Source organism: Mobula hypostoma, chromosome 5, assembly GCF_963921235.1.
Source record: "Mobula hypostoma chromosome 5, sMobHyp1.1, whole genome shotgun sequence".
Classification (NCBI taxonomy): domain Eukaryota; kingdom Metazoa; phylum Chordata; class Chondrichthyes; order Myliobatiformes; family Myliobatidae; genus Mobula; species Mobula hypostoma.
In genome coordinates, this window is record NC_086101.1 from 188445582 (window position 1) to 188473272 (window position 27691).

The 27691-nt window shown below is 45.1% G+C and overlaps 1 protein-coding gene across 1 annotated transcript in view; it reads right to left on the reverse strand.

Moving 5' to 3' along the window:
- Nucleotides 1-19966, reverse strand: part of grk4 (G protein-coupled receptor kinase 4) — a 185187-nt gene extending 165221 nt beyond the window's left edge. The window contains exon 1 of the mRNA XM_063049532.1: nucleotides 19810-19966. Coding sequence (XP_062905602.1) covers nucleotides 19810-19861 — 52 coding nt within the window. The 5' untranslated portion in view covers nucleotides 19862-19966. The remainder of the gene's footprint in view (nucleotides 1-19809) is intronic.
- Between the last annotated feature and the right edge of the window lie 7725 nt (nucleotides 19967-27691).

The following is a 27691-nucleotide window of genomic DNA, read 5'->3' on the forward strand; positions in this document are numbered from 1 at the left end:
AGCTGAATCCTTGATGGCTCAGAATGTTGTACGCAACACAGTACAGAAACTCGCCAACAGTTACTGGAGTTCGAATCCGGGTCATAGACCAATACAGCAGTTACAGGACCTTCAGGCCAACCAGTCTGTGCCACCACAGTGCATACTCAGCTAGACCCAATTTGCTGTGTTTGGTCCATCCAAACCCACCCCTCCAAGTGCTTCTTTTGACACTATTGTATCTGTTTCAACCACTTCTTCCGGCAGCCTAGTCTGCCCCTTCTCTGTCAGGGGTTCCCAACCTGGGGTCCAAGGACGTCTTGCTGAATGGTATTGGTCCATGGCATAAAAAAGCTGGGGAACTCCTAAATTCCCCCTCACCTTAAATCTGTTCCCCTTAGTTTTGGACCTCCCTTCCTGGGGGCGGGGAAAGATTTACCACCCACCTTATCTATGCCTTTCATGATTTTGGTACACTTACATAACATCACCACCTTCAGTCCCCTACATCGTGGAATAAAGTCCTAACCCTGCCAATTTCTCCCTGTACCTCAGGCCCTCTAGTCCTGACAACATCCTCATAATGAAGGATTTAAGTTGAGCAGGTAAAGTGGCGAAGCTTTGGATGTTTTTTTAGAAAGAGCTTTGTTGAGAGTATGTGTGTGGCGCGTGGCCAAGTGGTTCAGGCGTTGGACTAGCGATCAGAAGGTCGTGGGTTCAAGCCTCAACTGAGGCAGCGTGTTGTGTCCTTGAGCAAGGCACTTAACCTCACACTGCTCCAGTCCACCCAGCTGAAAATGGGTACCGGCAAAATGCTGGGATTAACCTCGCAATAGACTGGCGTCCTATCTGGGGGGAGTCTCGTACTCTCAGTCACTTCACGCCACGGACTTCAACTTTGTTGAGAGTGGATCGGAGACAAATTTAAAATTACTCATTGTCTTGAGAGAATGGACAGAGAATCAGAATCAAGTTAAATATCACTGGCAGATGTCATGGAATTTGTGGCAGCAGTACATTGTAAAGCATGATAATAAAACTACACGATGATTATAGTAGGTAAATTAAATTAGTGCAAAAAAAGGGAAAATAGTAGCAAGGTAGTGCTCGTGGGTTCAATGCCCATTCAGACATCTGACGCTGAAGCTGTTCCTGAATCGCCTGTGTGTCTGTCACTTTGGACTCTGGTACATCCTGTACAAGAGAAGAAGGTATGTCCTGGGATTCATGTCATGAAACAACTGCTGCTAGCCAAAGGATCAATAATTTAAGGATACAGAATGAAGGCAAAGGGCAGAACTATAGTGATATTCTAGGAGTGGTTAGTAGCAGAGATTCTCCAGAAGAAGCAATGGATGTAAATTCACAGAACACTACAACACAGTACAGGCCCTTCAGCCCACAATGTTGTGCCAACCTTTTAACCTACTCAGAGATCAATTTAACCATTCCCTCCTATATAGCCACGCTCTTAAACTTTTCGATGATTTTAAGTTCCCTGGCCCCCACCGCTTTATTTTCACCATGGATGTCCAGTCCTTATATACTTCCATCCCCCATCAGGAAGGTCTCAAAGCTCTATGCTTCTTTTTGGATTCCAGACCTAATCAGTTCCCCTCTACCACCACTCTGCTCCGTCTAGCGGAATTAGTCCTTACTCTTAATAACTTCTCCTTTGGCTCCTCCCACTTCCTCCAAACTAAAGGTGTAGCTATGGGCACCCGTATGGGTCCTAGCTATGCCTGCCTTTTTGTTGGGTTTGTGGAACAATCTATGTTCTGTGCCTATTCTGGTATCTGTCCCCCACTTTTCCTTCGCTACATCGACGACTGCATTGGCGCTGCTTCCTGCACGCATGCAGAACTCGTTGACTTTATTAACTTTGCCTCCAACTTTCACCCTGCCCTCAAGTTTACCTGGTCCATTTCCGATACCTCCCTCCCCTTTCTAGATCTTTCTGTCTCTGTCTCTGGAGGCGGCTTATCCACTGATGTCTACTATAAGCCTACTGACTCTCACAGCTATCTGGACTATTCCTCTTCTTACCCTGTCTCTTGCAAAAACGCCATCCCCTTCTCGCAATTCCTCCGTCTCCGCCGCATCTGCTCTCAGGATGAGGCTTTTCATTCTAGGATGAGGGAGATGTTTTCCTTTTTTAAAGAAAGGGGCTTCCCTTCCTCCACTATCAACTCTGCTCTTAAACGCATCTCCCCCATTTCACGTACATCTGCTCTCACTCCATCCTCCCACCACCCCACTAGGAATAGGGTTCACCTGGTCCTCACCTACCACCCCACCAGCCTCCGGGTCCAACATATTATTCTCCGTAACTTCCGCCACCTCCAACGGGATCCCACCACTAAGCACATCTTTCCCTCCCCCCCTCTCTCTGCATTCCGCAGGGATCGCTCCTTACACAACTCCCTTGTCCATTTGTCCCCCCCATCCCTCCCCACTGATCTCCCTCCTGGCACTTATCTGTGTAAGCGGAACAAGTGCTACACATGCCCTTACACTTCCTCCCTTACCACCATTCAGGGCCCCAAACAGTCCTTCCAGGTGAGGCATCACTTCACCTGTGAGTCGGCTGGGGTGATATACTGCGTCCGGTGCTCCCGATGTGGCCTTTTATATATTGGTGAGACCCGACGCAGACTGGGAGACCGCTTTGCTGAACATCTACGCTCTGTCCGCCAGAGAAAGCAGGATCTCCCAGTGGCCATACATTTTAATTCCACATCCCATTCCCATTCTGACATGTCTATCCACGGCCTCCTCTACTGTAAAGAGGAAGCCACACTCAGGTTGGAGGATATTCCGGTTATTCCGTCTGGGTAGCCTCCAACCTGATGGCATGAACATCGACTTCTCTAACATCCGCTAGGCCCCACCTCCCCCTCATACCCCATCTGTTACTTATTTTTATGCACACATTCTTTCTCTCACTCTCCTTTTTCTCCCTCTGTCCCTCTGAATATACCTCTTGCCCATCCTCTGGGTCCCCCCCCCCCTGTCTTTCTTCCCAGACCTCCTGTCCCATGATCCTCTCGTATCCCCTTTTGCCTATCACCTGTCCAGCTCTTGGCTCCATCCCTCCCCCTCCTGTCTTCTCCTATCATTTTGGATCTCCCCCTCACCCTCCCACTTTCAAATCCCTTACTCACTCTTCCTTCAGTTAGTCCTGACGAAGGGTCTCGGCCTGAAACGTCGACTGCACCTCTTCCTAGAGATGCTGCCTGGCCTGCTGCGTTCACCAGCAACTTTTATGTGTGTAGCCCTCCATTTTAATATCATTTTTCTTAAATGTTCCTAATATATTTGCCCCCACCACCACCGCGCCAGCGTGTTCCACACACTACCGTTCTCTGTCCTTTCCTCCAATCACCTTCAAATTATGCCCCCTTGCATAATTTCCCCTGGGGAACAAGTCCCTGGCTGTTCATTCTATCTGTGCCTGTCATCTTGTACACCTCTATCAAGTCACCTCTCATCCTTCTCTCCAAAAAGAAAAGACTGCAAGCAAATGAATCTCAGGGTTGTATATAGTGACATTTATGTAGTTTGATATAAATTTACTCTGAACTTTGAAGCCCTAGCTCACTCATAAGACATAGTCTCGAATCCAGCTAGCATCCTGGTAAATCTCCTCCATACCCTCTCTAAAGCTTCTGCATCCTAAATGGATCATTGTATTTTTTAAAAATTGTATAAATACATAAAAAGAAATGTGCAGGAGGATGAGCAAACTAGTCCAATCATTCTAGCATAAAGCAAAAATTGATCCAAACAGCTTATTCAACCAAACCAATTCATACTACGTCTCTAAATCCAAAAGAATAGCTCTCTTTTCCTTCTTGTACACCTAGCTATCTTTAAGTTTATTGGTACAGTCTCCTCAAAGTCATAACGAGTTCCACATTCTTGCAACTGAGTTTCCTTTCTTGTATCACCTATAACATCCTCTATTCTCTCAACTGATAACAACGCTTTTTTCCTATCAAAAACAAAAAAAAATCCTTGATAGATCTGAATTAGGTCATCCACAGCTTGCCCTTTTTGAGAAAAGCAGAACAAAATGTTCATTCTTTGCTGACAAGTGACTTCACAGTTGTGGCATCGCGCAAATCGTTTCTACACCCTCTCCAGTCACTTCACATCTTTAACAGAATGACAACCACAACTGTACAAGTGTTAACTGTAGCCCCATCCAAGTTCTACACCATCTTTAGCACAAATTAAGCTTTGCAGTACTATTAGGGAGGGTGAAGTACGCATGCACACATCTATGTCAATGGCGTTGAATTTGAGTGCTTCAAGTTTCTAGGTGTGAATATCACCAGTAGCTGTCCTAGCCCAACAATCTTGACATCACGGTCAAGAAAGCTCACTGACTCCTCTACTTCCCCAGGAGGCTAAAGAAATTCAGCATGACCCTGTTGAGTCTTAACAATTTTTACTGATGCACCATAGAAAGCATTCCGTCTAGATGCGTAACAGCTTGGAATAGCAACTGTCTGCAGGTGACCTCAAGAAACTGCAGAGCTGTGGCAGCACGCCACAGGAAGCAGCCTCCCTCTATAGACTGTTTATGTTTCTGACTGCCTCAGTAAAGCAGCCAAAGAGCCCAACCACCCTGACATTCTCTCTGCTCCCCTCTCTCACTGGGCAGAAGATACAAACGCTCAAGGACAGCGTCCATGCCACTTATCAGACTCTTGAACAGACCTCACATGATAAAATGAACTCCTGCCCTCACAATCTACCTCTTTGTGGTCTCGCACTTTGTCGTTAATCTGCATTGACTTCTCAGTAGCTTTTACACTTTCTTCTGCATTGTTAGTTTTACCTTATTCTAGCTCAATGCACTGTGTAATAATTTGATCTGTATGAACAGTGCACAAGACAAACTTTTCACTGTATGTTCATACACCTGAAAATAACGAGCCAATACCCATGGACACAAAGCCTGATCGTTCTGCTTGCCGCTCAGATTGGTGCTGAAGCTATGTCCTGCCCCGGGCTTCATGTTTGCAAGCTTCACACAATTGGCCCCACTGTCTGATAAACTGAGCCTGAGGCTGTGGGCATGCTCCAAGTCTATGGACTCACTTTTGTTCCGAATTCTGTTGTTTGCTTTTATTGTTTGCACCATTTATGGTTTTTATCCCCCTCGCTGCTCATTGGGTGCTTTTTTTTTAAAAATTGGGTTCTCTGGGGTTTTGGCTGCATCACTGTCTGGTATGGAGGGGCTACTGCACAGCACCAAAAGAAGCTGCAGAAGGTTGTAAATCTAATCAGCTCCATCTTGGGTACTAGCCTACAAAGTACCCACGACATCTATAGGGAGCGGTGTCTCAGAAAGGCAGCGTCCATTATTAAGGACCTCTAGCACCCAGGGCATGCCCTTTTCTCACTGTTACCATCAGGTAGGAGATACAGAAGCCTGAAGGCACACACTCAGTGATTCAGGATCAGCTTCTTCCCCTCTGCCATCCGATTCCTAAATGGACATTGAACCTGTGAACACTACCTCACTTTTTTTAATACACAGTATTTCTGTTTTTGCACGTTTTTAATCTATCAATTTACATAATTGATTTACCTGTTTATTTATTATTTTTATTTTATTTATTTTTCTCTGCTAGATTATGTATTGCATTGAATTGCTGCTGCTAAGTTAACAAATTTCACGTCACATGGCTGTTGATAATAAACCTGATTCTGATTCTTGTTTAGCGGCACCCTGTAAGCAGACGAATCTCAAAAGGTTGCACAATTTATACATACTTTGATAATAAATGTACTTTGAAATCTGATTCAATTACAATTATTTAAAACAGATTTGGCCCATAAGTTTAAGCTGCCACTTTGGCAAAAGGTGCAGAGTCAAGAAATGCTACACGGAATACCAATCTGTATGAAACTCCCTAGTGGGCTCCAGAACATTTATTTTCCAGTAAACAAGGCATTACTCCTGGGAACATTTCATTTTCATTAGTATGAAGCCACAGATGTTGCACAGCAAGTATAGAGATATGCAAAAGGTCTTGTGACCTTGAATCCTCACATCGATTACCCTCCTTCTACAACCCCCTCCTTCTCATGCACCACCTCTTCCACCAGAAACAGAGCTAATTTTTATTTAAAGATACTGCACAGTAACAGTCCCTTCCGGCCCAATAAGTCCACGGCCTATTACAACCACATGACCAACTCACCTACTAACCCATTTGTCTTCGGAATGTGGGAGGAAACCAGAATCCATGTGGTCGCAGGAAGAGTGTACAAACTCCTTACAGGCAGCAGGTCAATGGCACTGTATCAAAGTTGCTGTAGTCAGCGTTCACCAGCAACTTTGATGCGTGTTGCCTGAATTTCCAGCATCTGCAAAGTTCCTCGTGTTTGCACTGGCACTGTAATAGCATTATGGTAACTGCTACACTTAACAAAGATTCCGAAATACTATTGCCTAAAACACCAGTACACATGGGAGACGTGAGAGGAGATTACATGCGAGCAGGATGCTGACTATGGTCAGAATTATTTTCCTGGAGCCACCAAAGTGCTCTGGGGTCAACCTATGGGTATTAAAGTCACAAACAGACGGAAATGGTTACACCCTCTGGCCAATATTAGTCCCTGCAAATCAACATCACCAAATCAGATCTGTTCATTATCGCACACTGGGGCAGCACAGGTTCCCAAAATGCTTCCCAGCTAGCGGAGTGCAGACACGCACATGGGGCACAGCAAGATCTCATAAAGGGAGGTGCTGACCCTTTAACCTACTCTTAAGATTATCACCACTTTATATTATAATGTCAAAATTGCCAATTGGAATTAGCAGCATCTTTGAATAGAACAAGGTGGCAGATGAAAAAGTTGGTCACCGCAACCTGCCACCATCACCCCAAGTAGAACTGAAAACTGGAGAAGTTACAGGAAACCAGGGTGCCACAGGAGTGACATACATCAAAGTTGCTGGTGAACACAGCAGGCCAAGCAGCATCTATAGGAAGAGGCGCAGTCGACGTTGTACAGGTTAGCACAATGCTCTTACCACTCAGAGTGGTGGCTGGAGTTCAATTCTGGTGTCCTCAGTAAGAAAGTTTGTATATACTTCCAGTGTGTGCGTGGGTTTCTCCCGGGTGCTCTGGTTTCCTACCACAGTCCAAAGATGTACCGTTAGTAGGTTAATTGGTCATTGTAAATTTCCTGTGAGTAGGCTAGGGTTAAATCAGTCGGTGACGCAGCTCAGTGGGCCAGAAGACCGCTGTATCCCTAAATAAATTAATATCTAGAAAAAGTAATGAGAGTGAAGGGCAGAGCAAAGGCAGATGGAATTTAATGCTGATAAGTGTGGAACGGTGACTTTGGGAGGTCTATTAGGGATACCTACACAGTAAGCAGGGTTCTGAAGGCATACTGAGAAACAAATAGGCAGCACGGTAGTGTAATGGTTAGCGTAACGCTTTACAGCACCACTGGAAACAATTCCTGTACATTCCACCCATGGCCACGTGGGTTTTCTATGGGAAGGTCCTGTTTCCAAAGATGCACAGGTTAGGGTTAGTAAGCTGCGGGCATGCTACATTGCCAATGGTGACACTAGCAGACTACCCTCCCCAACACATCCTTGACACAAACAAGGCATTTCACTGTAATTTCCAATGTGAATAGAAGAAACAGGACTAGTCTACAGTTGTGGAATTCTCCTCTGGAACCACGACAGAGGTAGCATTAAAACAGTAGTTGGTGTTGGTTGAGTATTTCAGAGGCCAGGATCACTGATGTGAATCAAGCTGAAAAAAAGCCAAGAGCTGGGAAGTCAAACCCTGGAATTTATGAAGTCAGTGGTGCCCCAAATAAGCAGATCACATCTGTGTTTAAAAAAGAAAATCCAATTTAGAAAGATCCCCAGTGAAGAAAACCTTCTATTTTGTGAGAGTAAAACAGAACTCATATTAGTAGCAAGATGCTTACGTCATTTCAACAAAATGATATGTGCTGCTTATCTGTATTAGTAACACACAGAACAACGCCGAGATATAGGGAGGCAATCCCAGCACTTAGGCACTGAGCAACACAAGGCCACGTCAACTGATGCGGGCAAAAGGTGCACAAGGCCAAAACTGAAGAACCAGTAAGATGTCAGAGGGCTGCAGAGATAGGGAGAGTCAACGCTACAGAGGGATTTGGCATTGTCAATGAACAAGCTATGTAATTTGTTTGTTCCAATAAAACAAACAAGACTTGATCTCTGGACTCTGCGAAGTGGGAACGATTAGAGGAACACTGTCCTGACACAGCCGTTGGGAGGAGGGAAATAAATAAAGTGGGCTGGGTGGACTCAATGGTGGAGGACGCACTGCCAGGGGAATACTTGGCTCAAAATACAATCAAGAGGTGAATCTTGTATCACAGAGGGCTGGAAAACTAGGTGGGGAGAACAATGAAAACTAAGCAAAACTGTGTCCGCTAAAAATATGAAATAAGAGGAGGAAACTGGGAAAACTCATCAGTCAGAATTTGCGCAAAGCAAAATGGTAGCATTTCAGATCTGTGAACCTTTGTTAGAACTTGAAATCGCAATCAGTTCTGGCAAGGGCTGGAAATAACTGCTTATAGAACGCAGAACACTACAGCACAGTACAGACCCTTTGGCCCACAATGTTGAGCTGACCTTTTAACCTAGTACAAGATCAATCAAACCCTTCCCTTCCCATGTAGCCCTCCATTTTTCTTTCACACAAATTCCTAAGAGTCTCCTAAACGTCCCTCCACTACCACCTTTGGAAGCACGTTCCACCTGGCCACACTCTATGTAAATAAAATCTTACCTCCAACGTCCCCCTATAATTTTTTCCAATCACCTTAAAATCATGCATCTTCATATTAGCCATTTCTGCCATAGGGGAAAAAAGTCTCTAGCTGTCCACTTGATCCAAGCCTCACATCTATTGTACAGTACTGTGCAAAAGTCTTAAGCACACATATATAACTAGGACTGTATTATGTATTGGACTATACTGATGCCACAAAAAAACTCATACATGTGAGTGATGATAAACCTGATTCTGATAGGGGTGTCTATTGTTGACTGAGAGTGGGAAGTGGGCAGGGAGAGGGGAATCGTGGTCGGGAATCGGGGAGGGAGCCGGCAGCACCAGAGAGACATTCTGTATTGATCAATTGTTTGGAATCAAATGGCCTTCCCTGGTATCTCAGGACTAGGTGCCTGCACTCGTGCCACCCACTGCCCCTCCTCCTCTGCCACCTGTCTCACACCCCTCCCGCAGCACTCTACCCTCGCCATTGCCAACATCCTTTGCTCCCGCCAGATTTACAAACTCACTCTCTACTCGACGTTGACAAATACACGTACTGTGCAAAAGTCTTAGGCAGCCTAGCAGCTCAAACTCAATCCCTCAAATAACAAAGGTGAACACACCATATATCTCATTAGCAACGCGTATCAAGCTCTGCAACAACGTTCAGAAACAAAAGACAAAAAATAACTCTCTCACTAGCTCTTACTAGCTCTTCCTTCAGTTGGTCCTGATGAAGGGTCTCGGCCCGAAACGTCGACTGTACCTCTTCCGAGAGATGCTGCCTGGCCTGCTGCGTTCACCAGCGACTTTGATGTGTGTAACTCTTTCACCTTATCTGCCCATCACTTCCCTCTGATGCTCCTCCCCTTCCATTTATTCCGCGGTCTTCTATCCTCTCCTATCAGATTCCCCCTTCTTCGACCCTTTATCTCTTTCCCAAATCAACCTCCCAGTTCTACTTCCCAGTTTCACCTATCACCTGCCACCTTGTACTTCTTCATCCCCTCCCTCCACGTTCTTATATTGAGTTCTCCTCTTCCTTTCTGGTCCTGAAGAAGGGTCTCAGCCTGACACGGCAACTGTTTATTCTTCTCCATAGATGCTGCCTGGCCTGCTGAGTTCCTCCAGCATTTTGTGTGTGTTGCTTTGGATCACCAGTACACCAAAACATACAATGAAACGTGTAATTTGTGTTAACAACCAACCCAACCCAAGAGGCAGGCAGCAAGTGTCGCCACACATTCCGGCGCTAAAATAGAGTGCCCACAATGTTCAGCAGACCAACTTAAATAACAGCAAGAACAGGACAACAGTAACAAAGCAATCCCCATTCCACACGCAGGCTGTCCTCTGCCTCCTGGCCCAAGCCTCCAGTGAACTGAACCATTAGATTTAATGGCCACTGTAAACACCACAGCATTTACAACAGCTGGAACTCAGATTCCAGGAACCAAAGGGTGGATAGAGGGCCTGATAATAAACTGAATGTCCGAGAGGTAACTCAAGGCCTCAGCTTGGGATTGGATTTCCTGCCAAATCAGAATCAGTGCTACTCTGTAAACATTTATTACTAGATAATCAGGAGCAGACTACCCTTGAGGTTTCAAATTTCTAGCCCCCAACAGGGAATCTCCAACAGCATCCAGTTTGCCAGAGGGGGATGGGGGCAGTGGTTAACTGGAACTGCAATCCTGAAGACATTTCAGAATCTAAGAAAAATCTAAGTCTCGTTGAGGTCTCCGTTCAGACTTAATAGTTTTTTTTTAGGTTTGTAGAGATGGTTTTGGGGACAGAGAGGGGAGTTAGGGAGTCGGGTCATGGTCTAAGGACAGGCCAGCGTCTCGGTTAGTAAGGGTTGTGGGCAGCAGAATGTGTGGTGACGCTTGTGGGCTGCCGTCAGCAAACCCTGGGGTGTGTTGGTCGTTAACGCAAGCAACATGCTTCACTATATGCTTCAATATATATGTGACATTTGAATCTGAACTATTTCATCGGATGTAAAACCTTTCAAAGAATATTTTGCATTTCTACAGCTTTAGGATGACCAATCAGTATAATCCTTCTGGAATGCAGTCACTATTGTAAAATTAAATTTCCACAAAATCTGATCATGGCCATAAGTTCTGTTCATATAATGCTGCCGCAGCTATGTACAGTGTATATTGATCAGGATACCTGAGGTTTCAAAAGTTCAATTTATTGTCAAAGCATGTATGTACAATACAACTCTGACATTTGTCTTCACCAGAGAGCCACTAAATACAGAAGGACCATGGGTGTTGATGAAAGACAGACAAAAGCTCTCCCCAACACGATAAAAGAAACAAAACTCAGACCCCAAAGATTCCCTCTCCCAACAGCAAAAAACGACAGTAACAATCCCCAACCCCCTCATACGCAAAAAACAAGTGTCAATAACAGTTCTCGACCCCCTCACTCACAGAAAACAACAGCAACAGTAGCACCAAACCCCCAACCACACTCTTACACATAAAAAAATTATCAGATCACTCACCCGCCAATCAGCCACAAGAAAGAAAACACCAAGAAAATGAAGGAAACCAGTATAAAGTATAGTCCAATAATCACATAAATCTCAGAATATCGGAAACTTTTTTTGTCTGCATGCGAGGCAGCTGTCCTTCCGTAAAGAGCTACACACAAGAGACAATACATACATGACAGTCTTTATCTATAACGTTGCAACTATCAGCTAAAAGAACTTTAGAACATGGGTCATTATTTTAAAAAGGGGCAAGCACAGATTGTCATATGGCTTAAAATAGAATAAAGTTCGCCATTTGGCCTATCATTCCTATGCAATCTTCCATCCAGCACTACAACCAGTCTGAAGTAAACCCGAGTATTCAACTCGACATTTTCTCAAACATTTGAGTGGGTGGCATTTAAAAGTTCTCCCATTCCTTTAGGCTTTCCTGACAGGATTTTATCTTATCTGTTTACCCAATTGTTTCACACCCAAAAAATAAACCTGCCTTCTCTAAGTCCTTGATTCACCGATTGTACACTTCCTGTTCCACAGCCCAACTTTATACATGTTGTCAGTAGCTACTGAATGAATGTGTTTTCTACAAGCATGAAAGAGTTTTATTTGTATCGTATCTTACTCCAAATACTGCCTCACAGTTGGCACGTGGCCAAGTGGTTAAGGTGTCGGTCTAGTGATTGCTAGTTCGAGCCTCAGCTGAGGCAGTGTGTTGTGTCCTTGAGCAAGGCACTTAACCACACATGTTCTGCGACGACACTGGTGCCAAGCTATATCGGCCCTAGTGCCCTTCCCTTGGACAACATCGGTGGTGTGGAGAGAGGAGACTTGCAGCATGGGCAACTGCCAGTCTCCATACAACCTTGCCCAGGCCTGCACCCTGGAAACTTTCCAAGGCGCAAATCCATGGTTTCACGAGACTAACGGATGCCTAATACTGCCTCGCAATAGCTTGCAAACAAAGACATACCTCTGAATTGAAGTTCATGTTGAAAAGCAGCCAATTTGCTCACACTAAGTTCCCATGAACAGTAAAATGATAATCACCAGATAATCAGTTTTAGCAATTGTTAAAGGGAAAAGAATAATGGCCGGTACACACTGAAAAACTCCCTAGAAGTATTGCATGAGCTCTTTCATACTCATCTGAGAGAGCTGAAGATGAAGACTAAGCAAGTCTCTAAGGCACAGGAGCAGAATTAGACCATTTGGTTCCTTGCGTCTGCTCAGCCATTTGATCAAGGTTGATTTATTTTTCCTCTCGGTGTCAATTTCTTGTCTTCTCCTCATAACCTCTGACACCCTGACTAATCAAGAACCTATTAAACTCCACTCTATATATACTGTACCCAACAACTTGGCCTCCACATCCATCAGTGACAATGAATTTCACAGATTCACCACGTTCCAGCTGAAGAAATTCCTCCTCATCACTGTTCATCATGTCTTTCTGTTCTGAGACTGTACCCTCTGGTCCTAGACTCCCTCACTACTGGGAATATCCTCTGCCCATCCATCCATCGAAGCTTTCAACTTTCGGTAGTTTACAATAAGGTCATCCAAGATATGGCACCAACTGTGGGGTAGGTCCTGAATGCTGCACTGGGCAATGATGCTTAGGTGTATGGGATGGCACTAGATCCAACAAACTTGCCAGCGTACCCACAGCTGACAGTGACTAAGCAAGAATGTAATGCTGAAGGCATTGATAAGGCATTGGTCAGACCATACTTGGAATATTGCGAGCAGTATTGGGCCCGTTACCTAACAAAGGACGTGCTGAGATTGGAGAGGGTCCAGAGAAGGTTTATGAAAATAACCCCAAGAGTGAAATGGGTAACATATGAGGACCATTTGATAGCTCTGGCCAGAATGAGGGGAGGAATCTAATTGAATGTTGAAAGGACATGGTGAGGATGTTTTCTACAGAGGGTGAGTCTAGGACCAGAGGACACAACCTCAGAATACAAGGACGTCCCTTTAAAGCAGAGATGAAGAGGAATTTCTTGAGCCAGAGGGTGGTGAATCTGTGGAACTCATTGCCACAGGTGGTTGTGGAGGCTAAATCATTGGGTATATTTAAAGCAAAGGTTGAAAGGTTCTTGATTAGTAAGGGCATCAAAAGTTACGGGGAGAAGGAAGGAGACTGGAGTTGAGAGGGATAATAAATTAGTCATGTTGGAATGGTGGAGCATCCTCATTGGGCTGAATATCCCGAGTCTGCTCCTATATCATATAAACTTATGGACAGTTGGATGTTATCAGGTTGCAGTTAAAGGTCTGCTGGTGTTTTCATTCTCAATTGCACACCTTCACAATGCTTTGCTAGGACAAAGAGCATCCAGTTCCATAATAATTCTGTATTTAATTAGGTTAAGGCAATATTGTATAGTGATGTAGCTTCCAGTTAAATCAACTAATTAAGTACAGAACTGTTATGATAACTGTGTATTGACAACATCACTGTAATATGAACAATGGGATGTTAAACTCTGACCTGGAATAAACCTGAAATTTTGACCATTGACCCAAAAAAAGGAGCACTAGACTGTCAACTGGTCCTTTCAGGTTCTTCTGGGGAATAAACTGGCTGGTCTTACTCGGTCCTGCAACAAATAGGTTTAAGGCAGCACAATATGTATGCTGGACTTCTGAGGAAAAGATTTTGAGCACAAATGGTATCTTCCCCCCTTTCTTGTCCAGCCCCTCTACTCTTTTATCTTTCCTCTCTCTCCTGCCCTCAACCCCCCTTCCCTTTATTTCGTGATCTACTGCCTTCTGCTATCAGATTCTTTCTTCTCCAGCCCCTTGCCTCTTCCAGCTAAAAAGCAGATCTGTACAGAGCAATGGCAATAGGACAGGCAACATCCCCTCAACATCAACAGGAAAATCTAGGCAGCATTTCAACTAAGGCACAAGATTCAAATCATTCCTGACTGACCATTGTTTTAGAACTCTCAGCACCGTTTCGATCAGGACTACAGCAACTACTACCTCCTCTGCAGTGGAAGTGGGCAACAAACCAGTCCAATCGGAAGCAAGCCCATCCCTGAAAATGGACCAACTCCACGCAGGGAACAGTGTGGAGAACCGGATTCACTGCTGCTCATTAGACCATGAGCTCCAAGTCTGATTTCAGCTGTTTGGTTCAAAAGCCAACTCGCCCATGCCAACTATTTGAGCTCATTGCACGTCATACTGTACGTACTTCGAAAATCAATGTACCGTGAACTTCTGAGCAGGTTATAAGGTCAGCACAACATCATTGGCCAAAGGGCCTGTACTGGTCTGCATTCTGCTCGGTCTTTCTATTCTGGAAAGCACAGTGACCTGTTCCCCACTGTACACATCCAGGCATGGTTTAACTTCACAAAATGCATTATCTCACATGCAACTGAGTCAAATTCTACCTGTTGTATCCTTTGCCCACTTTCCCAATCGATCTCTATCTTGTTAAATTTTAGGTAACTTTCCTATACTGAACACTACCGAACAAGTTTGGAGTAATATGCAAACTTTCTAATCATACCACCTACACTTTCATTCAAATCATTAATATACACGACAAGCAACAGGGCACCGAGAACCGATCCTTGTGGCACACCATTGCTTAAAGGCCACTAGTCTGAAAAAAACACAACCATCCACTAGCATCCTTTGCCTCCCATTGAGGACACTCAACATCTGGTGCAGACCTGATGGGCCAAAGAGCCCATTCTGTCCAGTGTGGCTATGATTTTATACACTTCTTTAAATTATATTAGCTTTGTCACATGTATATCGAAACATTACAGTTTCAACAAGCAACACAACCCTCAAGTGTTACCGTGTTTCCGGCGCCAATGTAGCATGCCTGGAACTTACCAACCCATAGACCTTTGGAATGTTGGAGTCAACCAGAGCACCCAGAAGAAACCCACCCAGTCACAAGGATAGGGTACAGCGGCAGAAATTGAAACCGTGTCTCCAGCACTGTAAAAGCGCTACACTACCAAGTGGCCCCCTCCACTTCAGTGCAGGAATCTAAAATGACCTAGAGATCAGATTTTAAACGCACGCCTTTGTAAGCACTGACCGTGTACAGTCCTGACTTGGAAATGCATCACTGTTTCTTCAGTGTCACTGGGTCTAAATCAGGACTTTCCAACCTGGAGTCCATGGAACCATGGATTAATGGCAGAGGTCCATGGCATGAAAATGATGGGAACCCCCGGTCTAAATGCTGGAATTCCAGAGAGCAAAGTGGAAACATCTCTAGCACGCAGCAGTGCAAAGCAGCAACACACCACCAGTGACACGAGAACACTCACATGAATGGTCCCAGGGATTAAAGGTTTAACGTACAAGGAGTGTTTAATGCCTCTGGAACTGTACTCAGTGGAGCTCAGAAGATCTAACCTGGGCTCAACATATTGATGAAACAGCAAAGGAGGCAAAACAGCTGCAAAATTTCATGAGGAGTTTGAGGGGACTTGGTGTGTCACCAAAGCCTCTAGCAAATTTCTACAGATGTACCATGGAGAGCATTCTGACTGGCTGCATCACCGTCTGGTATGAAGGGTCACTGCACAGGATCAGAAAAAGCTGCAGAGGGTTGTAGACTCAGACAGCTCCATCGTGGGCACAAGCCTCAAGGGACATCTTCAAAAGGCAATGCATCAAGACGGTGGCATCCATCATTAGAAATCCTCAATATCAGGGCATGTCCTCTTCTCATTGCTACCATTAGGGGGGAGGGAGCAGTGTCTGAAGACCCACACTCAATGTTCTAGGGACACCTTCTTCCCCTCTACCTTCAGATTTCTGAATGGATAATGAACGCTGTGCGCACATGGCCAAGTGGTTAAGGCATTGGACTAGCGACCTGAAGGTCATGAGTTTGAGCCCCAGCTGAGGCAACATGTGTTGTGTCCTTGAGCAAGGCACTTAATCACACATTGCTCTGTGACGACACCGGTGCCAAGCTGTGTGGGTTCTAATGCCCTTCCCTTGGACAACATTGGTGTCGTGGAGAGGGGAGATTTGCAGCATGGGCAACTGCTAGTCTTCCATACAACCTTGCCCAGGCCTGCGCCCTGGAGAGTGAAGACTTTCCAGGCTCAGGTCCATGGTCTCACAAGACTAATGGATGCCTTTAATGAACGCTTGTACATTCTCTCCCTGTTTTTTCCCTACTTATTTAATTCATATTTACATAAACACTGCACGGATACATACCAACACATTTTTATTTCCAATGGTAATATAGATGTCATATATTGTACTGTACTGCTACCTCAAAACAACAAATCTCATGACCTCTGCCTTTTATATTAAACATGATTCTGATTCAGAACTGTGCTCAATGGAGTTCAGAATGACTTGGGGGGGGCGGGATTGGGTAGAAATACTGATGCCTACCGGAAACAGAAAGTGGACTTAAGAGATTTTTCCACTAGAAGAGTCTAGGATCTAAGGGCACAGTCTCAGAATAAAGGGACGCTCCTTTAAAAATGAGGTGAGAGGGAATTTCTTTAGCCAGAAGCTAGTAAATCTGTAGAAATTTGTTGCCACAAATGGCTGTGGAGGGCAAGTCATTGGGTATATTTAAAGCAGTGGTTGACAGGTTCTCGATTGGCAAGGGAGTTAAAAGGGACGAGGAGAGGCTGGGAGAAGAGGGTTTTAAAAATAAAATTAGCCATGAGTAGTGGAGCACACTTAATGGGTCAAGAGGCCAAATTCAGTTAACACCCACAGCCAATAAATAACTACATTAGTCACCTCAGCTGCGGCAAACAAGAGGACGCTGCCTGGATCAAGAGGTTGGACAAACTTGGGTTGTTTTCTCCGGAGCAGCAGAGAGAAGGAAGAGTCTAAAGAGGAACTTGCAGAGCCTTGGGCTCGGGGAACTAGAGGAACACTGCCCAGTGACCTGGTGATGAAAACAGAATACAAATGTATTCAGAAGTAGAGACTGCACGCAGTTCTGATCACTTCTCTGTAGGAAGGATTTTGAGACTTTTGAGAGGATGCTACCTGGATAAGAGGGCATGTGCTATACAAGATGCTAATCAAACTTGGGTTGTTTTCTCTGAAGCAGCAAAAGCTAAGGGAAGATCTGATAAAGGTTCAGAAGACAGATAGTATCTTCTTCCACGGGTTGAAATGCCTAATACCAGAGGATGTGCATTTAAGGTGAGCTGGGTTAATTTTCAAGGAGATGAGAGGGGCATTTTTTTTTACAAAGTGATGGTGTGATGGTAGAGGCAGATACATTAGATACTTGTAAGAGATGTTTAGATAGGCATCTGAATGTGAGGAAAATGCAAGGATATGGGCATTGTATAGGCAGAAAGGTTAAGGCTAGTTGGTCATTTGATTGTTAATTGGTTCAGCACAACGTTGTGGGCCGAGGGGCCTGTTCCTGTACTGTAACAGTTACAATCTCGGAGTGCAGAACCCTCTGCTGGATTCTCCATTTTGGTTTTGGACACTTCCATATTTGACAGACAACAGGTGAAATCTGTGGCAACAAATTCCACAGATTCACTACACTTTGGGTGCCCCTCTTTGGTTTTGATCCTCTCCTGCACACCAAACATTAGACTGCCCATTTAGCAGTTGCCGACTGCCGTAATTATCTCTGAAAGCTGAAATTACAGCACGATTGCCCTACGACCCATCTTATGTACAGGAACATAATCACAAAGATAAGCAAACCGATCACAGCAAAGTAAGGCCACACAATGTCACAAGACAGTGCTGGGTATAAAAATGCCAACCCTACACCAGGATACAAATCATGGTCAGCATTCTGACCAAAAGCTCAGCAAAATCAACACAAACTTGAAGGTACAACTAACTTTGTCTCCAAGCCTTTACACTATAAAACAAACGTTGCAAGCAATGACTGACCAAACCAGGATGTGTTTCTTTTGAGAAACAGGATGTTATGTTGAAATTTTATAAGACATTGGTGAAGCTATATTTGGGGTACTATGTGCAGTTCTAGTCACCTACCTACAGGAAAGATATCAATAAGATTTTATGAATACAGAGAAAATCTACAAGGGCGTTGCCAGGACTTGACCTGAGTTATATGGAAAGGTTGAATAAATTAGGACTTTGTTCCCTGGAGCGTAGGAAAACGAGGAGGGATTTGATAGAAGTATACAAAATTATGAGAGTTATAGATAGGGTAATCAAAGGCAGACCTTTGCCCCCACTGAGACTGGGTGAGACTAGAACTAAAGGTCACTGGTTAAGGGTGAAAGGTGAACTATTTAAAGGGAATCTAAAGGAGAGCCTCTTCGCTCAGAAGGTGGTGAGTGTGTGGAACAAGCTGCCAGCAGAAGTGGTGGATGTGGATTCAATTTCAACATCTAAAAGAAGTCTGGTTGAGTACCAAGGCTGGGATGAGCATGGAAGGCTGTGGTCCAGGTCGTGTCAATGGGACTAGGTAGAGTAACAGCTCAGCATGGACGAGACAGGCCAAAGGCTCTGTTTCTGCACTGTGGAGCTCTAGGACTTCATTTCTCACAATTGCATCTTCAGTTCAAGAGGCACCACCACAAACTGTCTCTCTCAATACTACTTAAGTAACATCAACTTGGAAAATATACTCAGATCTGTAGCTGGAGTCACCAGCAACAGTGTTACCAACATCTGTTAGCCAAGAAAGAAATAAGCCACATCTCTTAATTACCCAAGAGTTCACCAGAAGACTGTTGAATATATCGAATAGGGCTGATTATATGTCATCTTACATTCTCTAGTCTCTTGGTTCTATTAGCAACCACTCAAACAATTTTAATTTTAAATAAGGAGGACGGAAAAAAGGAGGGAATGAAGATGGGCTAAGTATTTGAAAACTCAAAATGAAAAACTGCGAACTACACAGGTCTCCACCTAACAGCGACAGATTTGAAGAATTATAAAGCAGTCAGTTAGCAGGTCCAACTCAGGAACGAACGGGGAAAACGGATGAACTATAAGGACCAGATGGGTCAGGGTGAAGGTGTATTCAAGAGAAAGGTACCGATTAAACGTGAGGGTGGTGAGAGGGGAAAATAACACACAATAGAGATGGAGCTGGAGAAGGGACGGGGTTGCAAAGGTGTGTGGGGGGGAGATGGAGGGAGCGAGGTGCGATTGGGGAGGGGGTGCTCAGAGTGCGGGAGAATAGAGGGGAGCTGAGGTTGGGTGGGGAGGGGAAGGGAGAGTGCGGGGGCCGGAGGAGAGGGGAGGGAAAAGGGGAGAAGGGAGCCAATATCAGCACCGCTTCCCCCGGCCGCGGGAACAGGGGAGAGGCCGATCGGGCGGAGGACTCGGTGAAAGGAAGGGGGGAATCTTCTTGCGGCCTTGCCGCTTCTGTCCAGACCAGGGTCCCGAGGAAGGATGCCGGGGGTCGGGGAGTGGATTGCGGATCCTTCCCTACCCCCCTCGGGGCTCGGTCTCCATCCGCCGGCTGCCGCCACGCAAACCCCGGGCGGCAGATGCGAGCCAGCTCCGTACCTTCTCTGGCCTTCAGCAGCACTGTGTTGGCCACAATATTTTCCAGCTCCATCCGCGCCCAGTGCCGCTCCCGGTGTCTCCGCTGAAGGGTCTGCCTCACAACCGCTCCGGCTGCGGCTGCGGCTCCGGCTCCGGCTCCGGCTCCAGCTACGGCCCGGCCCACCCCGTCATCGGCTGAAGGCCCGCCCCCAGCCCCGGCCCGGCCCACCCCGTCACCGTCTGAAGCTCCGCCCCCGGACCCTGCCACGGCCCACCCCGTCACCGTCTGAAGCTCCGCCCGTCGTTGCCTGAAACCCCGCCCCCGGTAAAGGGCCCACAAAGTCACTGCTTGAGCCCCCACCCCTGATCTTTTCGTCATCGCCAGAGGCCCCGCCCCATTCCGATCAATCACTCACCTATGCCCCGCCCCTCCGCCCCCTTTGATTCGTCTCACGTCACCAGGTCCAGGAACAGTTCCACAACCTGTAGGACCCTACAACTCATGTTATCAATATTATTTATTACTTATTTATATATAGAGATAGATGCTTTATTGATCCCAAAGGAAATTACAGTGTCACAGTAGCAATAAAAGTGCATAGATATAAATATCAGAAGAGAAGTAGAAAGAATAAAAAATAAGTTACCTCAAACAGTCTAACAGGAGAGGGTCATCACTTCCCCGGCTGTACGTTGACTCTTCATAGAGCCTAATGGCTGAGGGTAAGAATGACCTCATATAGCACTTTTTTGGAGCAGCACAGTTGTCTTAGTCTATTACTAGAACTGCTCCTCTGTTCAGTCAAGGAGGCATGCAGGGGGTGAGAAACATTATCTAGAATTGCCAGGATTTTCCATAGGGTCCTTTGTTCTACCACAATCTCCCGTGTGTCCAGTTTGATTCCTATAACAGAGCCAGCCTTTCTAATCAGTTTGTTGAGCCTGTTGGCATCACCCGTGTTGACGCCATTGCCCCAGCACACCATCGCATAGAAGATTGTACTGGCGACAACAGACTGGTAGAAAATGTGAAGGAGAGGTCAGCACACTCCAAAGGGCCTCAGTCTCCTCAGGAAGTAGAAGCAACTCTGGCCCTTCTTGTACACAGCCTCTGTGTTGGTACTCCACTCAAGTCTGTCATCCAGGTGCGTCCCCAGGTACTTGTAGGTCCTCGCCACATCCACATTCTCACCATCAATTGTAAGAGGGCTTAGTCTTCCTGAAGTCCATCACCATCTCCTTTGTCTTACTGACGTTGAGCTGCAGATGATTCAGCTTGCATCATTTGACAAAGTCCTCCACCAGGGCCCTGTACTCATATGTATGTACGGGTGTAATGAAAAATTTACTTGCAAGAGCATCACAAGTACAGAGCATCAGATAAGCATCATTTTTAGAAGGAACACAATCAGAACAAACAAAAACATGAAAGCAACAAAGAGCTGGAGAAAATATGGAGGGAAATGGACAGTCGACATTTTGGGTCGAGATACTTGGAGGGCTATGTAAGAGGGAAGGGTTAGATTCAGGTTACAGAAGGTTAAAAGGGCAGCACAATACTGTGGGCCAAAGGGCCTGTACTATTCTATAAACACCCGTTTTCCATTTTGACAAACACAGAAACTCACTTGTCACGTCAATAAGCACACAGACATCTTTCTAAACTCTGCAATTACCTTTCTCAATGAGGGTTGAATTTTTCCAACTGGGAGTTTTCCGTCAACAATTCTATCACGGTGTCATCGACAATTTTCCAACTGGTTACTCCCTGTAGGTGAACTTAATAGCAACACTACCTCAGAACAAAAAGCCCCAAAGCGATCTTGGGACCCCAGGAGTTAAAAGCTGAGCAAGGAAAACACAATGACAATCCGTTAGAGGGATAAACTGTAGGGGAGAGTTATGGAAACATGAGATTTTATGTTCTTTAATCTCCAATGCTTATAAAAACAGAGATTACAATAAAGCTTATTTAACTATTAAACCACTTAAATGATTTAACCACTCCTGACTGCACCTACATGGCTCGTCTGTGGAGAGAGCTCTGGGAGTGCACATAATGGACAATCTCACCTGGTCCCACAACACTATCTCTTTGGTCAAAAAAGCATAGCGGGATCTCAACTTCCTGAGGAGGTTGAGGTGAGTGAGGCTTCACCCACATCCATGCTAACCAATTTTTACAGGACCACCATCGAGAGTATCTTGACCCACCATGTCACTGTCTGGTATGGGAATTGCAAGGCATCTGACGGCAAGACCCTACAAAGAATAGCAAGCACTGCTGACAGGATCATCGGGGTCTCTCTTCCACCCATCTATCAGAGCACTGCATACGCAGGGCCCTTAGCATTGTCAATGATCCCTCTCGTCAGTCCAGCAATCTCTTTGATCCCTTACCATCAGGCATTAGGACAAAGACTCGTTGGATAGGAAGCAGCTTCTTCCACTGGCCATGAGGCTACTGAACTCCCTGCCACCAGATGTCATTATGTATGAAGTGCCAGTACCATTATACTCACAAAATGCTGGAGGAACTCAACAGGCCAGGCAGCATCTATGGAAAAGAGTACAACAGTCCTCCTGGTGAAGGGTCTCGGCCCAAAAAGCCGACCCTTTACTCTTTTCCATAGATGCTGCCTTGCCTGCTGAGTTCCTCCAGCATTTTGTATGTGTTGCTTTGGATTTCCAGCATCTGCAGAATCTCCCTTGTTTGCATTTACATTTACTAATTACATTTTATCTTGTGTTGTAAATGCACATTATGATAAAAGTCAATCTTCTGGAATATATTTTATTATTTGTTAATTTCCTTGCAGTAATTTTACTCCACATGTTAAGTGTGAATTATATGTACTGTGTTGTGCACCTTGGTCCGGAAGAACGTCGTTTCCTTTGGCGGTGTACAGTTGAATGACAATAAACTTGAACTTGAATTATTAAGGCTTAAACCTAAATGGTAATATCTACAGGAGACACCATCTGAAGAAGGCAACATCCATCATCAGAGATGCCTACCATCCTGGCTGTGCCACCTTCTAACCGCTCCCATCGGGCAGAAGGTACAGAAGCCTGTAGCCCAACACCACCAGGTTCAGAAATAACTACGTCCCTTCACCCATTTGGTTTGCACACACCCCTAATCATTACAAGTTAGCAGCATTATGACCATTTGTATCATTTTGCACTAAAGTGGACTCTGTTTTGGTTCTAATTGTGTTCTTTCTTGTGAAAACTAGGTATGCATTTAATTCTTGATGAAGGGTCTCAGCCCAAAATGTAAACGCTTTATTGCTTTCCATAGATACAAAGTGCTGGAAGAGCACAGCAGGTCAGGCAGCACCTATGGAGATGTATAAGGAGTTGACGTTTCAGGCTGAGGCTCTTCATCAGGATGGAAAGGAAGGGGGAAAAAGCCACTTTCTAGTTTATACTCATTCTCCTCTCCCCACCTTCATCATCTTTCTTTTCCCCTTCCAAAAAACCTGATGAAGGTTCTCATAGCTTTTTTAGAGGAGTGTATTGCTCATATGTTTAAAAAGGTTTGGTAACTATTTTCAGTAAACTAGTATTGTAAACAGATGATGTAACGACTAAGGTCTGTTGTTATTTTATAATCACAGCTATGGAATCATTTGGGAGTTGTAATCATCAGTTTTCCTTTGCTATTGGTTTTGGTTTGTTATGAAATACAGGGAAAAACTTTCCAGTGCTCTCCTGACAGCCCGCTCATCTTCCACCCTCCACTGATATGTTCATCCAAATCTTGTCCCAAACACAAACACCCATCACTCCCGTGCTGGCTCTTCTTCAGTAAACTCCTCAAAGCAAAGTCCGTTATAAAAATCACAAACACAAGAGATTCTCCAGATGCTGGACATCCAGAACGACATGCCGGAGGAACGCAGCAGGTCTGGCTTCCCCTGGTCACCTTCCAGCTTGTACTCCTTGTCCTCACTTCCCCCCTCCCCACCTTCTTCCTCCTTCCTTACCAGTCCTGATGGGCCTTATCAACCCTTTATTCCTCTCCATAGATGCTGCCTGACCTGTTGAGTTCCTGCAGCATTTTACGTGTTAGTCTGGATTTCCAGCATCTGCAGAATCTCTTGTTCATGCGACGTGGGGAACCGTGGCACACAAGGTGAACTTTATCGCCACCTGCTGTCGAACCGGGGGAATTCCCCTCCAGGATGTGAAACTGTTGCAGATGGTGAAGACCCTCATCTCCAATACATGAGCTTTGTTGGACAGCCCTGCCCGTCACACACCTGACACCTTTGATCCAAAACTCGTCCATCAGTGTGTTCCAGATTCCAAACACCCTCTATGATACTCCTTCCTCAACTCCAAGCGAGGTTGGAGGCGACATCGGGTGCACATCAACTCTGGCAGGCTTTGCGGGACTTTACTTCCTACAAAGTGAAACCCAATAGCATGAATGGCAGCGATGATTCACTGCCAAATGAGCTCAATACCTTCTGTAGCCGCTTTGAAAGGGAGAACACAACTACAGCTGTGAAGATCCCTGCTGCACCTGGTGACCCTGTGATCTCTGAGGCCGATGTCAGGCTGTCTTTAAGGAGGGTGAACCCTTGCAAGGTGGCAGGCCCCAATGGAGTACCTGGTAAGGCTCTGACAACTTGTGCCAACCAGCTGGCAGGTGGGTGTATTCAAGGACATTTTCAATCTCTCACTGCTACGGTTACAACCATTACTTTAGTGACTGTCGTCCGGTAGCAGCACTCACATCTACAGTGATGAAATGCTTTGAGAGGTTGGTCATGACTAGACTGAACTCCTGCCTCAGCAAGGACCTGGACCCACTGTAATTTGCCTATCGCCACAATAGGTCAACGACAGATGCAATCTCAGTTGGCTCTTCATACGGTCTTGGACCACCGGGACAACGCAAACACCTACATCAGGATGCTGTTCATTGACTATAGCTCAGCATTTAACACCATCATTCCCACAATCCTAATTGAGAAGTTGCAGAACCTGGGCCTCTGTACCTCCCTCTGCAACTGGATCCATGACTTCCTAACCAGGAAGACCACAATCCATGCGATTGGTGATAAATCTCCTCCTCAGACGATCAGAATCAGAATCAGGTTTATTATCACCAGCATGTGATGCAAAATTTGTTAACTTAGCAGCAGCAGTTCAATGCAATACATAATCTAGCAGACAGAAAAAACAATAATAAATAAAATAAAACATAATAATAAATAAACAAGTAAATCAATTACATATGTTGAATAGATTTTTAAAAGGTGCAAAAACAGAAATACTGTATAATAAAAAAGTGAGGTAGTGTCCAAGGGTTCAATGTCCATTTAGGAATCGGATGGCAGAGGGGAAGAAGCTGTTCCTGAATCGCTGAGTGTGTGTCTTCAGGCTTCTGTACCTCCTACCTGATGGAAACAGTGAGAAAAGGGCATGCCCTGGGTGCTGGAGGTCCTTAATAATGGACACTGCCTTTCTGAGACACCGCTCCTTGAAGATGTCCTGGGTACTTTGTAGGCTAGTGCCCAGGATGGAACTGACTAGATTTTCAACCTTGTGCAGCTTCTTTCGGTCCTGTGCAGTAGCTCCTCCATACCAGACAGTGATGCAGCCTGTCAGAATGCTGTCCATGGTACAACTATAGAAGTTTTTGAGTGTATTTGTTGACATGCCAAATCTCTTCAAACTCCTAATAAAGTATAGCCACCGTCTTCCCTTCTTTATAACTGCATCGGTATTTTGGGACCAGGTTAGATCGTTAGAGATCTTGACACCCAGGAACTTGAAACTGCTCACTCTCTCCAATTCTGATCCCTCTATGAGGATTGGTATGTGTTCCTTCGTCTTACCCTTCCTGAAGTCCACAATCAGCTCTTTCGTCTTACTGATGTTGAGTGCCAGGTTGTTGCTGCAGCACCACTCCACTAGTTGGCATATCTCACTCCTGTATGCCCTCTCATCACCACCTGAGATTCTACCAACAATGATTGCATCATCAGCAAAGTTATAGATGGTATTTGAGCTATGCTTAGCCGCACAGCCATGGGTATAGAGAGAGTCAAGCAGTGGGCTAAGCACACACCCCTGAAGTGCGCCAGTGTTGATTGTCAGTGAGGAGGAGATGTTATCACCAATCCACACAGATTGTGGTCTTCTGGTTCGGAAGTCGAGGATCCAGCTGCAGAGGGAGGTACAGAGGCCTGATCGACATTGGCGCATCTCAGGGGTGTGTGCTTAGTCTACCGTTCTACTCCCTCCTATACCCATGACTGTGTGGTTAGGCATAGCACAAATACCCTCTATAAATTTGCTGATGATACAACCATTGTTGGTAGAACCTCAGATGGAGACGAGAGGACGAACAGGACCAAGATACATCTGTTTGTTGAGTGGTGTCACAGCAACAAGCTTGCAGTCAATGTCAGGAAGTCGAAAGAGCTGACTGTGGACCTCAGGGAAGGTAAGGTGAGTGAACACGAACCAATCCTCAGAGAGGGATCAGAACAGAGAGTAAACAATTTAAGGTTTTCAAATGTCAAGATCTCTGAGGATCTAACCTGGTCCCAACATACTGATGTAGTTATAAAGAAGGCAAGACAGTGGCTATACTGCATTAAGAGTTTGAAGAGATTTGGTTTGCTACCTAAAACACTCAAAAACTTCTACAGATGTACCATGGAGAGCATTCTGAGTTGCTGTATCACTGTCTGGTGTTGGGAGGGGGGCTACTGCACAGGACCAAAAGAACCTACAGAATGCTGTAAAATTAGTCAGCTCCATCTTGGGTACCAGCCTCCACTGTATCCAAGACATCTTCAAGGAGCAGTGCCTCAGAAAGACCGTGTCCTGTATTAAGGATCCCCACCTCCCAGGGCCTGTCCTCTTCGCATTGTTACCATCAGGTAGGAGATACAGAAGCCTGAAGGCACACGTTCAGTGATTCAGTAACAGCTTCTTCCCCTCTGCCGTCCGATTCCTAAATGGACAGTGAACCCATATATATATGTAATTTCTGTTTTGCACTGTTTTTCATCTATTTAATATACATATACATACTTATTGTAATTGATTTACTTACTTATTTTCTCTTTTTATATTACCATATATTACATTGAAATGCTGCTGGAAAGTTAACAAACCACACGACATATGCCAGTGATAATAAACCTGATTCTGATTCTAATGGTCATTGGCTGCAGTCTTCCATCACTGCAAGAATTGTATGTATCTGTAGATGTGTGTATGTGTCCTCTGAACACTGTTACCACCCAATACACATTATTTATCACAGCACCAGTAACAGTAATACAGTCCTATATTTAACTATATGCCATATACTTTATACTTTATTGTCGTACAAACATCACAGCGATATTTGATTCTGCGCTTCCCACTCCCTGGATTACAAATATTAAATATTAAAAATATTAAAAATAGTTAAAATTAGTAAATATTAAAACTTTAAATTATAAATCATAAATAGAAAATAGAAAAATGGGAAGTAAGGTAGTGCAAAAAAACTGAGAGGCAGGTCCAGATATTTGGAGGGTACAGCCCAGATCCAGATCAGGACCCGTTCAGCAGTCTTATCACAGTTGGAAAGAAGCTGTTCCCAAACCTGGCCGTACAAGTCTTCAAGCTCCTGAGCCTTCTCCCGGAGGGAAGAGGGACGAAAAGTGTGTTGGCTGGGTGGGTCGTGTCCTTGATTATCCTGGCAGCACTGCTCCAATGGCATGTGGGGTAAAGTGAGTCCGTGGATGGAAGATTGGTTTGTGTGATGTGCTGCACCATGTTCACAATCTTCTACAGCTTCTTTCGGTCTTGGACAGGACAACTTCCATACCAGGTTGTGATGAATGCTTTCTACGGTGCATCTATAAAAATTAGTGCGGGTTTT